General features: G+C 36.2%; 1 protein-coding gene across 1 annotated transcript; it reads left to right on the top strand.

The window, feature by feature from the left end:
* The first annotated feature begins 1,329 nt into the window (after positions 1-1,329).
* Positions 1,330-10,224, top strand: LOC126618887 (15-cis-phytoene desaturase, chloroplastic/chromoplastic). The gene is made up of 14 exons (XM_050287102.1): positions 1,330-1,676; positions 1,773-1,905; positions 2,085-2,173; positions 2,958-3,015; positions 4,018-4,173; positions 4,614-4,762; positions 5,693-5,812; positions 6,164-6,377; positions 6,463-6,565; positions 7,707-7,754; positions 8,432-8,477; positions 8,635-8,822; positions 9,226-9,388; positions 9,936-10,224. The coding sequence occupies exons 1-14, from the start codon at positions 1,482-1,484 to the stop codon at positions 9,996-9,998; spliced, it is 1,725 nt and encodes a 574-aa protein (XP_050143059.1). The 5' UTR covers positions 1,330-1,481; the 3' UTR covers positions 9,999-10,224.
* Positions 10,225-12,867: the final 2,643 nt, after the last annotated feature.

The following is a 12,867-nucleotide window of genomic DNA, read 5'->3' on the forward strand; positions in this document are numbered from 1 at the left end:
GCTAATTAACATTACAAAAAGGAATGAATATATGATTTTTATGGCATGATCAACTAATCAATAAAAAAGATTAGCTAATCAGATGTGAAAAAGGTAAGTCAAAGTGGGAAAATAAAGGAGATGGCCGGCCCCTCTTTTGGGAGAGAGATAACCGGCCTTTAGGGTGTTTTTTTGGTGTTATGGCTAATTTAATTGACAAATTAATGAGTAATAATCCCATTAATTTGTCAATTATCTCAATTTATGTAGGATAATTGGTAGGTTATGAAATAACTACCTAAAATGTGGATGGATGAGATAATTTGGAATTGGTTACCTTTTCTGGAGCATTTTTGACTTGGTTGAGGATGATTGCTTGCTACTCGCATGTAGGATCCTCGTTATACCTCAAGGGTATTTTTGTCTTCTTTTTCCCAAAATCCACGTGTCGCCTTGTGAATATTTTTGGCTCCACAAATGCCCCCACACCTGTTGGGCTGCTCGCAGAAAAGGGCAACAGGTGTAGAGATCTTCTTGCTTTAGGAAACTTAAGGCTTGAATAATTTTTTGCAGATATGATATCTACATGATGATAAACGAATGAACGGTTTCCGATTATGATGTTCGGACGGTAAATGTTCGTTAATCGTAAGTGGGAAGACAAGAAAGTCCCTTATAGAGGAACACAAGCGATATCCATAAATATTAAATAAATAATTTCTACAATTAAGGCGGTTTTAATTGTTGCACACAAACAAAAACACTTTTATGTAAAAATTTACCAAACACTTTAACACCTTTTTTTTACTCAAAGCAATTTTAGAAACACAATTACCAAACACTTAACTGTTTCATTTCACAGCTAATTATTCTTACAAGACAGCAAATTCAATTTTTTCAAAACCACAACAGTACCAAACTATCCCTTAACTTATTAGATTGAATTGTTCAACAATTTGTGTTAACTGGTGCTTCTTGTACTTCAGATACTTTTCGAATGAATTTTTTTTCTTCTCTAAAACGCTTTCGGTCATTATGAAAGCGTTTTCAATTGTTAAATGCAGTTAGTAGAATATTCTCATGGTTGACCTATTAGACTGAATTGTTTAACAATGTGTGTTAACCAGTGTTTCTTATAAAAAAACACTTCAAGTACTTTTCAAACCAAATTTTTTTTCTCTAAAACGCTTTCAGTTATTATAAAAATATTTGCAAACGGTTAAACGCGGTTAGGAGAATATTCTGATGGCTGGCCTAACCCACAAACTCAAAATGCCAATTTTGGCAGATTCCCGGCCCATACTTTTGCAACAAGACAAAGAGGACACGGAAAACTCACCCAACAAGCTCATGTGTTCAGCTTTACTTCCACTCACCATTTCATCACTCATCGCACTCGCACACCTTTCCTCCTCTCCCTCACCCAAATTTGGAGCTCAAAAAAAGCTCCATTTCTTGGCGGGGGCTGAGACTCTTGATCTGCGCGCAACCTGTTTGATAAAATGGCGCAGTGGGCTTGTGTCTCCGCTGCTAACTTGAGCTGCCAAGCTACCATCGTAAACACTCAAAAGCAACGAAACAGTCCCGGATGCGATGCCTTTTCTTTCAAAGGCAGTGAATTTATGGCTCAGAGCTGTAGATTTTCAAGCCCACAAGCTGTTTATAGAAGGCCCAGGAATGGTGTTTGCCCCTTGAAGGTTTGTTTTCTGTAATTTTTTTAGTGTTTTTGTTGCTAAATTGTTGAATTGTTAAAAGGGTGGTCAAGTTATATGTGTGTGATTGTAATGGCATAGGTGGTTTGCGTTGATTATCCAAGACCAGACCTTGACAGTACTGCTAATTTCTTAGAAGCTGCGTACTTCTCTTCCACTTTCCGAGCCTCTCCTCGTCCAACCAAGCCGTTAAAAGTTGTGATTGCTGGTGCAGGTGATTAATTCAATCTGATTTTATATTTTTTGGAAAATCAATTCTTAAATTGCTTAGAACTGAATTGGGTTTTATTCTTCTGTTTATAATTTGTCTCATAGGAATCCTGTATGTATACGAAATATAGCATTTTCTCTTTTATTAAGGGATTAATATTTATTTTCTATATGTTTTTGCAGGTTTGGCTGGTCTGGCAACTGCAAAATATTTGGCGGATGCGGGTCATCAACCTATACTACTAGAAGCGAGAGATGTTTTAGGCGGAAAGGTTTTCGGCCGCTCTAACTTTATCCTTCTATGAAACCATATTGCTGTTAGCTTGAAAATGTTATAACTTACATGTTTCATAGCTAATAATTCGGAATCTCTTTTAAAATTTACCAAAGGAAACATAAGGAACAGAGACATAATCCATTAGTAGGAGAGCAAGGGAAGGATTGTTTTACATGCTTAAGGAAATTTATTATGAGTTGCAAAAATGAAACACACTAATTTCTTGAAACCTATTGCCATCTAAAGACAAAGTGCAAAAGTAGAAGCTTCAGTCTTACATTATGAAGCTATATGTTATCTTTGGTTACGATACAATTTGCTCCTCCATAGAATGAAACTGGTGGAATTTGGGGACCTCGTATAGTTGTGCTTTCTAGTCTTTCGACTTATGTCTTGTCCTTGTTTTTATCTCAAACCATTGCCCAATAGTTTAGTCAAGCAAGACAGAATGGATTTTCATTTTAGCGTGTTTGAATGCTGAGTTTCAGTACCATTATTGATTAGGACATATTTTCTTATGATGACGGATGGTGGGTTGGGAATTATTGAGTTGAGTGCTTTTGATCAGACACTCTTATCTGTTGGTGGCGGGGTGTGTGTTGGGATGGGGGATGTGTTGTCTGACAGGTCCTAAATGTGTAAGGGTGCCCTGCTATTTATTTAGGTGTTAACAGTAGCAGCCATTTAGAGGTCATTGTCCAATTATATCAACATTCTAACTCGATAGGTCTGAAATTGTTTTTTTTTTTTGCTTATTTAACTCTCCATTTTTTCTACAGGTGGCAGCATGGAAAGATAGTGATGGGGACTGGTACGAAACAGGCCTGCATATATTCTGTGAGTTTAATTTTTCTCTTTTACTTATACGAAAATGCTTTTTTAAACTTATAGAGAGGTCCTTTTTCCAAATAGATTCTTCATGCTACATTTGGGTGGCTGGTATAGGAGAGGATGATGGAGTGTAACAGTGTAACAAATCTGGGAATGAGATTCCTAGTAGTTAGTAGCTTGCATTATTCTCCTTCCAGTGTTTGGTTCAAAGTTCAGACTGTGCCAGGGTACATGGAGTCCACTATTTATGTTTTATATATAGAAAATAAAATAAAATTCCTCTTTAGAGGTATTGAATGAGAGCAAATTACACTGTCAGGTAATTATGCTGGCAAGTGATTATCTTCTCTGAAAAGATAAAATGAAAGTCAGATTGAGATGTTCACGAAGCTGAGGAGAAGAATTTGCCGATGTATAAATTTATCATATTATATATCACTACAATATTTTAGCTAACAAGCAAGCTGCAACAGAGGGAGGAATAAAACTAATTCTGGGTGAACGTTGCTATATGTTAATGAAACAAAATGTTTAGGATTATATTTGATTAGGAATGTTCTCTTGGTCATGAGGAGACTAAGAAATGTATGGTCACTCACCCTTGGATTTGATATGAAGGGTGGAAAATAAATGGATGTGCTTATCTTTTAATCTCAACCCTTGATATCAAATTTAAGGGAATTCTTGGTCACCTGGTGACCAAGAGAATGGGACACTATATTTGATGGGGTTTTGAAACAGTACTTACAAAATCAGAAAATTTAAAGGTAGCTGTACCTAACATCTTAGGGGTTCGAACCCCAGGATTTCCAGCATCTGTTTTCATTGTCATCTTCTGTCCAAGGTGGATCTACATTATTTACACATTGCTTAATGAAACTGGTTGTATTTCTTTGCTTTAGGAATGTTCTATAAAACCAGACTACTGTCGTCTAGTGCTTTTACATAGACAGTTGCACAGTGGATTTAATTTCTTATGATGTAATTCTTTTTGTTTGTGTTGGCAAGTTGGGGCATATCCAAATATTCAGAATCTGTTTGGAGAGCTTGGTATTAACGATCGGTTGCAGTGGAAGGAACATTCTATGATATTTGCAATGCCAAACAAGCCAGGGGAGTTCAGTCGGTTTGATTTCCTGGAAGTTCTGCCAGCACCCATAAATGGTAAATATTACAGTCACCTCTTGAAGATTGAAAGTAGTTAGTTTACAAATGCAGAAAATTCTTTCTGTTCCTGGGAAGGTACCTTGCTTTATACACGCATTACAAAATACTTCATAGATGGAAGTACTGCAATACCTAGTCTATCCAATTGTCTGTCTATATTTGATAACCAACGCTCGCACTGCCAACCCTTTATTATCAACTGTGACCTAAAGACCAAAACATGAATGAAAGAACAATAATTCCTCATTGTAGCTTTAGGGCACCCTGCAAATATTCATACAAATATGTCTTTACTCGCATTGTAAAAGACAATTTTAAAAGTTCGATTCAAATTCTGGGAGACAACCCTGTTGCTTCATGATCAGATGATATACAGCTGTGTTCCATGTCACTGTGTATTGTTACTTTTTTGAGCTTCTTGTGATTGCGGCTTGCAGGAATATGGGCCATATTGAAGAACAATGAGATGCTGACTTGGCCAGAGAAAATCAAGTTTGCAATTGGACTACTGCCAGCAATCCTTGGTGGGCAGGCTTATGTTGAAGCCCAAGATGGCTTGAGCGTAAAAGACTGGATGAGGAAACAGGTACTCTAAAATATTTGATCATGTTCTTTTTGCATGTTTTATTGAGCGAGTCACGTGTTGTGACATATTATTAGGCTAGCTTATGTGCCATGAACACATCTCATAATGAGTTGAAAGTTAAAGAGTTAACATAAGAGGATTGTGCTTAGACAAACCTGCTTCCTGACCCTTCAGTTTCACAACATGAACTGTGCCAAGGTTGGTTGATCTCAGTACAGTATGCTGAGAATATTAATCTAGTCAACATTCCTGGTACTAGCAGATAAGACGATGAAATTATTAAAATGAGATTTGCTGTACTTGTAAATTATTAGTCTATAATAAGACACTACTTATTATGGCACATAGAAATCCTATTTGGCACTAGTTTGGATTGTGAAATTCTGTAGGCACCAGTATCTGGTTTTCCATTTACTGCTTTTGTTTCATAATGGTCAAGATGTGAATGAGGCAGTGCTAGCCTCGTGAATTTTGAGAAGAAGAGGTAGGAGTTTTGAAAAAATTATCGAAATCTTAGGAAAAAAAACCTAAGAAAATTGAACTGTTTTTCTCTTTGAAGGAAAAATAGGCATAAGCTTATACATGCTCATAATTAATTATAACTGAAATCCACAAAATTACATGTCCAGTGAGAGAACAAGAGATACTTACAGAAATAAAAAAAAAACTGAGAGATTGCGACAGAATACTATGCTTGTCTTAGTGATTTAACAACTTTTAATTAATTGTTTGGAAGAACTACCAGCCAAAAATATAGTAATTAATATGTATATTAGAACAAAATTTTGGTGATTCGCAGGCCAGTTTAATATTTCCTTAAAGTCTATGGCGCCCGGCTGGGCATTAGTGAAGCTTTTTCTGTTATCTTGATGAAGATGGTTTATACAAGGAAAAACAAACAGTAATTTATGATTTGTCCTTTTCTCGCAGGGCATACCTGATCGAGTAACTACAGAGGTGTTTATAGCCATGTCAAAGGCCCTTAACTTTATTAACCCTGATGAACTTTCAATGCAGTGCATATTGATTGCTTTGAACCGATTCCTCCAGGTATATTGAATTACCCCAACTTGACTTTTAGAAAAAATCTTGTTCCTTTTCCTTCATATAATATTGGTATGGAGGAAAATAAAAGATACAATGTTATGGCTTCATGTGCACCATTAATGCAAGTTTAGAACCACGTCTTTTTCGTTTCCTTGTATATTACATGGAGCTTAAGTCAGATCTCAGAAGCAACATATCCTGAGTAGCATTCCTTGTGGAAGATCAGTCTCAATTTTGGATGGGTTCCTTCTCTGTATGCACTACCGTATATAGATGATCAGTAAACTATTATTTAGTGGACAAATTTTTGTTACAACCTAGCATTTGCTGATCAGCAGATTTGCGCACATGTAGGAGAAACACGGTTCCAAGATGGCTTTCTTGGATGGTAGTCCCCCCGAGAGACTCTGTGCTCCAATTGTTGATCATATCCAGTCATTGGGCGGTGAAGTCCGAACTAATTCCCGAATACAGAAAATTGATCTAAATAACGATGGAACTGTGAAGAGTTTTGTACTAAATAATGGGAGCGTGATTGAAGCAGATGCGTATGTGTTCGCCACTCCAGGTTTGGCACAGTTTTTTTTGTTTAAGATTTTATAATTTGGTCTTTAATTTATATTCAAGAGATTGTTTGATTTTCTTTTAAACAGTTGATATCCTAAAGCTTCTATTGCCTGAAAACTGGAAAGAGATGCCATATTTCAAGAAATTGGAGAAATTAGTTGGAGTTCCAGTTATCAATGTTCACATATGGTAAGTGGAGACAAACTGAATTAAACAAGAACAAAAATAGCTCTCGCGCTCGCTCTCTCTCTCTCTCTCTCTCTCTCTCACACACACACACACACACACACTTACACTTTTGATTCCTTATTCTTTCATTATCAGAAAATAAACCTGGATGGTCTCTATCGAGAACTGACCCAATTTATGGTTTTCTTTCTTTAAATTTTGTTTTTGGCTGGGAAATTTCAATAAATGAGAGAATTTTCAAATAGGTTAATTGCAATATTTCTAAGTTAAATACAAGCCTTATCCCTGGAGATTGGGACTGCCTGTTGTACTTTTATGCACAAACGGAAGCAAATTATAACAAAGTACCAATATCAACGTCGTAGGCGAAAGCTAAAACAAACAATCTCAAACTAACACGAGATTTACGTGGTTCGGCGTAAAGCCTACGTCCACGGGTGAAACACTGCAAGGAATTTCACTAAACAAACGGAGATTGCAAAAGAGTGTTTAAACTCTCACAACCCAAATCCCACAAATTACAAACCCTAAACCAAACGAGTAGAGAACCCAAAACTAACGGAGAAGATTCTCCCAAATTGCTCTCTAACTCACAAATTGACTCTCACCAAATTACCATAAAAAAGAGCCACACACAAATACACTAACCCTAAGGTCTTATTTATAGTGCATAGGACTTAGGTTACAATAAGAATCCTAATAGGAAATAAATCCAAATCCTAATCAAATAGGTAATTAACAAAATCTCTCCACCAAGGAAACTAACTAAGAAGTCAAAATCCAAACCCAAATAGGACACCAAAACCAAATAGGTAACACAAACCTAATTTATTGCATCATCCTAATTTTGAGCCAAAAACCCAACACTGCCATGGGTACATTTGTTTAATCTCTTTGGGTTTCTCACTTTAGTTCTCTTCACCAGTCATCATATAAGGAAACCATACCTTTTAGGTTCCATTGCCTAGATGGCCCAAAAATGTGATTTCCAGGTGTAATGTTGAACATACTATTAACTGGTTTACTTTACTCAATTTCTCTATGTTTTTTTCATTTCTGTCTGAAGTTTCTCTTTGTTGCACTGAAGTAAAATTTTAGTAATATGTTCTAATCTGATGCTATGGATTTTCTTTAATTGCAGGTTCGACAGAAAGCTGAAGAACACATATGATCACCTACTTTTTAGCAGGTCCTGCTCATACTTAGTTGTGTAGTTTAGCATAGATTTTTCTATAAATCTTACTTTCAGTCTTTCAGGGTGTATCTCATGGTTCTTTGATGTTTGTTGCTTTCAGCTGTACCTTCTGACTAGCCTTGCCATATTCAATCACTGATAGTGTATAATATATAATTGTGTGTGTGCATATGGGTTGTACAGATGCTCAGACATGCCACCCAGGCCTAAGCATTAGAAAAAGTTTGTTCTCTTTAGTTGGTGATAGAATTTATCATCTTGGAGTCGACGATGGAGGTATATTGTCAATAACAAAGTTGGTATTGTTTAGATAATGTGTGTTGCTTTGGTCCCCAAATCTAAGGGTTGCACAAAAATGCTAAGACATGCCATTCAGGCTTAAACATTTAAAGTTAGAAAAAGTTTGTCCTCCTTAGTTGAAAAGTTTGTTGTCCTTAGTTGGTGAGAGAATTTATATTCATTCAGTCCACAATGGATGTAGATAGTCAGAACAAACTTCGGATTGTTAATATAATATTTTCAGTAAAAAGAACTGCAAAAATTACAGTCCGTTCGGTGTATGAGGTATCAAAACTTGTGTGACGGTTTCTTTTGCTTGGCTATGACTTCTGAAAATTGTTTTTAACTATCCCAGTAGGGTTTCCGACACGTCTTTTTTCTCCCCAATGCAGAAGTCCTCTTTTAAGTGTGTATGCTGACATGTCCGTAACATGTAAGGTAATATCTGTTATTTATTACTTATTAGTAAGCAATAGTAAATATTTGTTGGTTTATCTAACTTCTAATTACCATTTTTTTTAATAATGTAAGTTCAGAAAAAAAACTATACTATTCTTGATGTCAACATATTAACGAATACTGTAAATCATGACAGGAATATTACAATCCAAACCAATCTATGCTGGAGTTGGTTTTTGCACCGGCAGAAGAATGGATTTCATGTAGTGATTCTGAAATTATTGATGCTACACTCAAAGAACTTGCAAAACTCTTTCCTGACGAAATAGCTGCAGATCAGAGCAAAGCAAAGATTTTGAAGTACCATGTTGTGAAAACACCAAGGTCTCTCTCTAAAGCCAAAAGTTTCAAATATTATCTGAAAAATCACGTTCCAATACGCAATGGAAAATAAATGGCAGGGTTTTTTTTTCCGTACACATGAATTTGTTTGATTGAAATATTAACATATCGTCTAATATCCACCTATCTAAATTGTCTATAATATGGGAATTTCGAGCAACTAATTTTCTATGCAAAATTTTAATAGAAAGTTGGAAACCACGTGACAGCAAATTCCTTGGAAGACTTGGATTTTGATTTACTTGTAATTTTTGTCTCGGTAATTTGGATTCAGTGGGACTACCCTTCGTAAGGGGTTCCATACAACCACTGCCTGACGTGCCTGTGGATGACTTGGTTATGGATATTAGTGTTTTAACTGAATTATGACTCGTTGATGTCTCAGGTCTGTTTACAAGACTGTACCAGGTTGTGAACCTTGCCGTCCCTTGCAAAGATCTCCCCTAGAGGGTTTCTATTTAGCTGGTGATTACACAAAACAAAAGTATTTAGCCTCAATGGAAGGAGCGGTTCTATCAGGGAAACTTTGTGCTCAGGCGATTGTACAGGTAATTTCCATCACGATTTTGGAATTTATGTGGTATGATCAACATCTTTTGTTCATCTATTCCGGAATCTACTTAAACTGATTTCTTTTGGCAGCTTCACTTTACAAAAGTCTTCCTACTTTTATTTTTAATTATTAAGTAATGGAAGTATTTGGTAGTGACTTGAGTTTTCTGTGTTTATAATTACCATAACATAATTCTTGTGAGGCTCAAAGAAAATCTCTTAAGCGGGCGAAATTCTGAGGAATGAGTTTAAACTGCTGTTTTCATGAATGTAAAGAGATGACGAGAGAGGCGATAGAGAAATAAAAGAGAATGCATAAAGCTAAAACCTAAAAAAAGAAAAAGAAAAAGAAGCTCTTTAGGTTTCTTTCTTTTAATTTCTGGAGTAAAATTCTCCCCTCCCCTTCACATTTATGTTCTCTCTCCTCACTTTTTTCTCCTTTTCCTTCCAATCCTTTTAGCATTGAGTTTTATATGCTTGGTGAATCGTTTATAATTTCTGTGTACCCTAAACCGTTGAACATTCATGTATTAAAATATGCAGGATTATGAATTGCTTGCTGCCCGGGGTAAAAAAACAACGTTGGCTGAGGCAGCCGCTCGATGACGAGAATCTGAATGCCCCCCACCTTAAGGCAATTATACGAAGATAAGCCTGTTCAGTCCTTTGGTACTGCATCTCTTCACAAATGACGTTATCTTTTGTTTACCGTGTGATATTATCGTGTAAATGTACAAAATATGATCCCTATGATTCATCAAGGAGATCTGTTAACAAAGAAATCAATTCCGGAAAGAAATTAAGTGGAGACGATGTTTAATTGTTGTCGAAATTTTACTCTACAGTTTGTTCTTGCTAAAGCAACACAAAGAGCTCTAAGAGTTGTGATGTGGTCAGAAACTAGCAAATTCCACATCTGATCATTCATTGCATTGCATCTTAATTTTTCCTCTGTTTTTTCTATTACATTTTTTAGGGGATTTTGTAAATTCTTTGCCTAAATGAAGTAATGCATGGGTTTCGTTTGATCCATATCAATGGAGAGAAACATCTAACGGATGTTTTTTGGGGCAAACTACAATTAACCTCCTCAACTTTTCGTCTCATTTTAATATCATACGACGTTTTTCATTTTTTTTCAATTTCATACATCAAATAGAAGACATAAAATTGATACAATTTCAAAATTTCAAGGTTAATGTAAAAAAGTTGAAACCTGGCTCAATTTGAGGGGATCCGAAAATATAAATCTTTATAGTTACTTAGTACTGTGGTCTAGTGATATATATTTTTTCACTAGTAAGTAAAAGGTTTTAGGTTCAATTTTCGTCAAAGGTAAAGTTGAACCGCATTATTATAGCAAGCATGTTGTAAGGTTTAGGCTATACTATTGTTTGTTAAAAAAAATTCTTTATATAAGAAAAACTCAGAAGAAATGATGACCGTTGGATGCAACAAAGGGCTGAGATTAGAAACAGGACCCCGAAAAGTGTAGTGAACTCGGCTTCTTCTCCAGAATCTCCACTGCCGTTACAAAGCTTTCTCCTCCTCCTCCGCCTCCTCCTGCAGCCACAGTCCACCAACATAGCTTCTCTTCCTTCTCTAATTTGGTACTTCTGTTCTGCTCATACAATCAAACCCAAAGAATCGACGTTTTTGTTGGTTTCGTTTGGAGTCACGACTCTGGAGGATACAAGTGGAAGGAAATGCAGCAACAGAAATTGATTTGGGGATGGGTTTTCATCGCCTCTGGCTCCCTTTTCTTTCTGGGTTTTCTCTACGCCGCCGTGATATCCAAGCTTCTTCCGCCTTCAGATAATCCTATCGTCTCCGCGATCCAAAGCGACCGGTAATTCCATCATTCTTTCTTTGTTTTCCCTGATTTTATATTTGTCTATATTTCTGGCAAGCATTAATTTTTCACCATATTATGATCTTGTTAGATATTTTAAATGAATGGTTTTAGATTTTCGGTAACAATATGTATGATTTAGTTGTTACTTTTCAGCTGGTGGATTTTTTTGAATTATTGTCAAATTTTAGGGGAGTAAGAAGGGCAACCCTAAGACACCAAGGTTCCTTGCTTTGCGAGGTTGGGGGAGCGTTTCTTGTAAGAAGCGTTAGCTGTTTTCATGACTTGAACCCGTGACATTTCGGTCTTTCATTAAATTGATGTCAATTGGCGTGTTTGCATCGTTCTCTTTCCCGGCATATGCCGCGTTTTACTAACGCACAAGTAATGGAAAAGTAAGGGGATCCTACATCGAAATTAGCTATGGCATACCCAATTTCCCATACCAAGTAAACATGCCCTGAGCGAAGCTACATTTGGGACAGAATTATAGACTTGGCTTTCGGGTTTCATTTGAATTCCTAGAGATTGCCAGCAAATTTATACTGATGAGGCAGTTTGCCCTCAGTAAACATGATATGAAGGAACAGGGTTTTACTTTTCGTCGGAAATGAAGCTTTCTAGGATGCTACAATCTGTGAGAAAAGCTTGGTTTTAATTGAATTCAGGAGGTGTGTAATTACCTAAGATGAAACACAGCAGTCAGGCAGATTAATCAAACAAATGTAGGCATCAGAGTAGGGGTTTTTAGGCGTCACTCATAATTGTGAAGACTAATGGTAGATCACACCATCAGCATGTTCGTTCCAACCCTAACAAGGTGGAGGGGCTGAAGTTACCGTTATTTGTTGCCATCCGTACAAAATTTGTAGGTACAAAAAGGTTATGAGCTGATTGTGCTCCACAACGCAAGCACATGTCATAGAGCGCCTAAATAAAGATGCTGAATTATTCAATTCTTGAACCTTAAAAAATCCACAAAACCAGACACACAAGACGATAAATATGCTTGCAAGTTCCATCCGCAAAACCTAAAAAATCTCAACTGTTGGCTTTAATGGTAGGCAAAAAGTCCAAATTATCAGTCACTACATATTCTACAAGTTCTATCCTTAAATTTAGACTCATTTAAGACAGGCGTAGAGTGATACTAGAGGAAAATTTTGAAGTTGCTCAATCATGCAACGGGATGCTTTTCTGTGTTCACTAAACACACACACATATATATATATATATATATATATATATCTTTTGTATTGGCTTGTATAATTGTGCATTACAAGAGATGTGGCTATTGTGTGTTCATATGTGTCCCAATAGCATCACTCTTTATAGAGAAGAAAGCGAAAGGTACTGAGTGTTTATCGAAAATCCATTGATGGACCAAAATAATGTTGGATTGACAGATTACCTTTAACCTCTCTTAAGTATGATTAAGTGAACTAGTGCCTAGAGGTATCAAGTTGTTTTGGAAAAATCAAGATTAGCACGACCTCCAAATATAGAAAACTTATTTGACTAGATTTTTGTCATTGGGAGTAGTAGTATACTGAAAGTTCCTGTTTTTCATGTTTTCTCCAACTTAGTTTTTCATTTTTGACAGGTATTATTGCTTCTTGGTGC

The sequence above is a fragment of the Malus sylvestris genome, chromosome 4 (assembly GCF_916048215.2).
Source record: "Malus sylvestris chromosome 4, drMalSylv7.2, whole genome shotgun sequence".
Lineage (NCBI taxonomy): Eukaryota > Viridiplantae > Streptophyta > Magnoliopsida > Rosales > Rosaceae > Malus > Malus sylvestris.

Excerpts from the sequence above, each read along its gene's own strand:
- LOC126618887 (XM_050287102.1), top strand. The coding sequence starts at position 1,482 with ATGGCGCAGTGGGCTTGTGTCTCCGCTGCTAACTTGAGCTGCCAAGCT. Across the intron at positions 1,677-1,772 it reads ATGGTGTTTGCCCCTTGAAG|GTGGTTTGCGTTGATTATCC; the intron begins GTTTGTTTTCTG and ends GTAATGGCATAG. Across the intron at positions 2,174-2,957 it reads GAGATGTTTTAGGCGGAAAG|GTGGCAGCATGGAAAGATAG; the intron begins GTTTTCGGCCGC and ends TTTTTTCTACAG.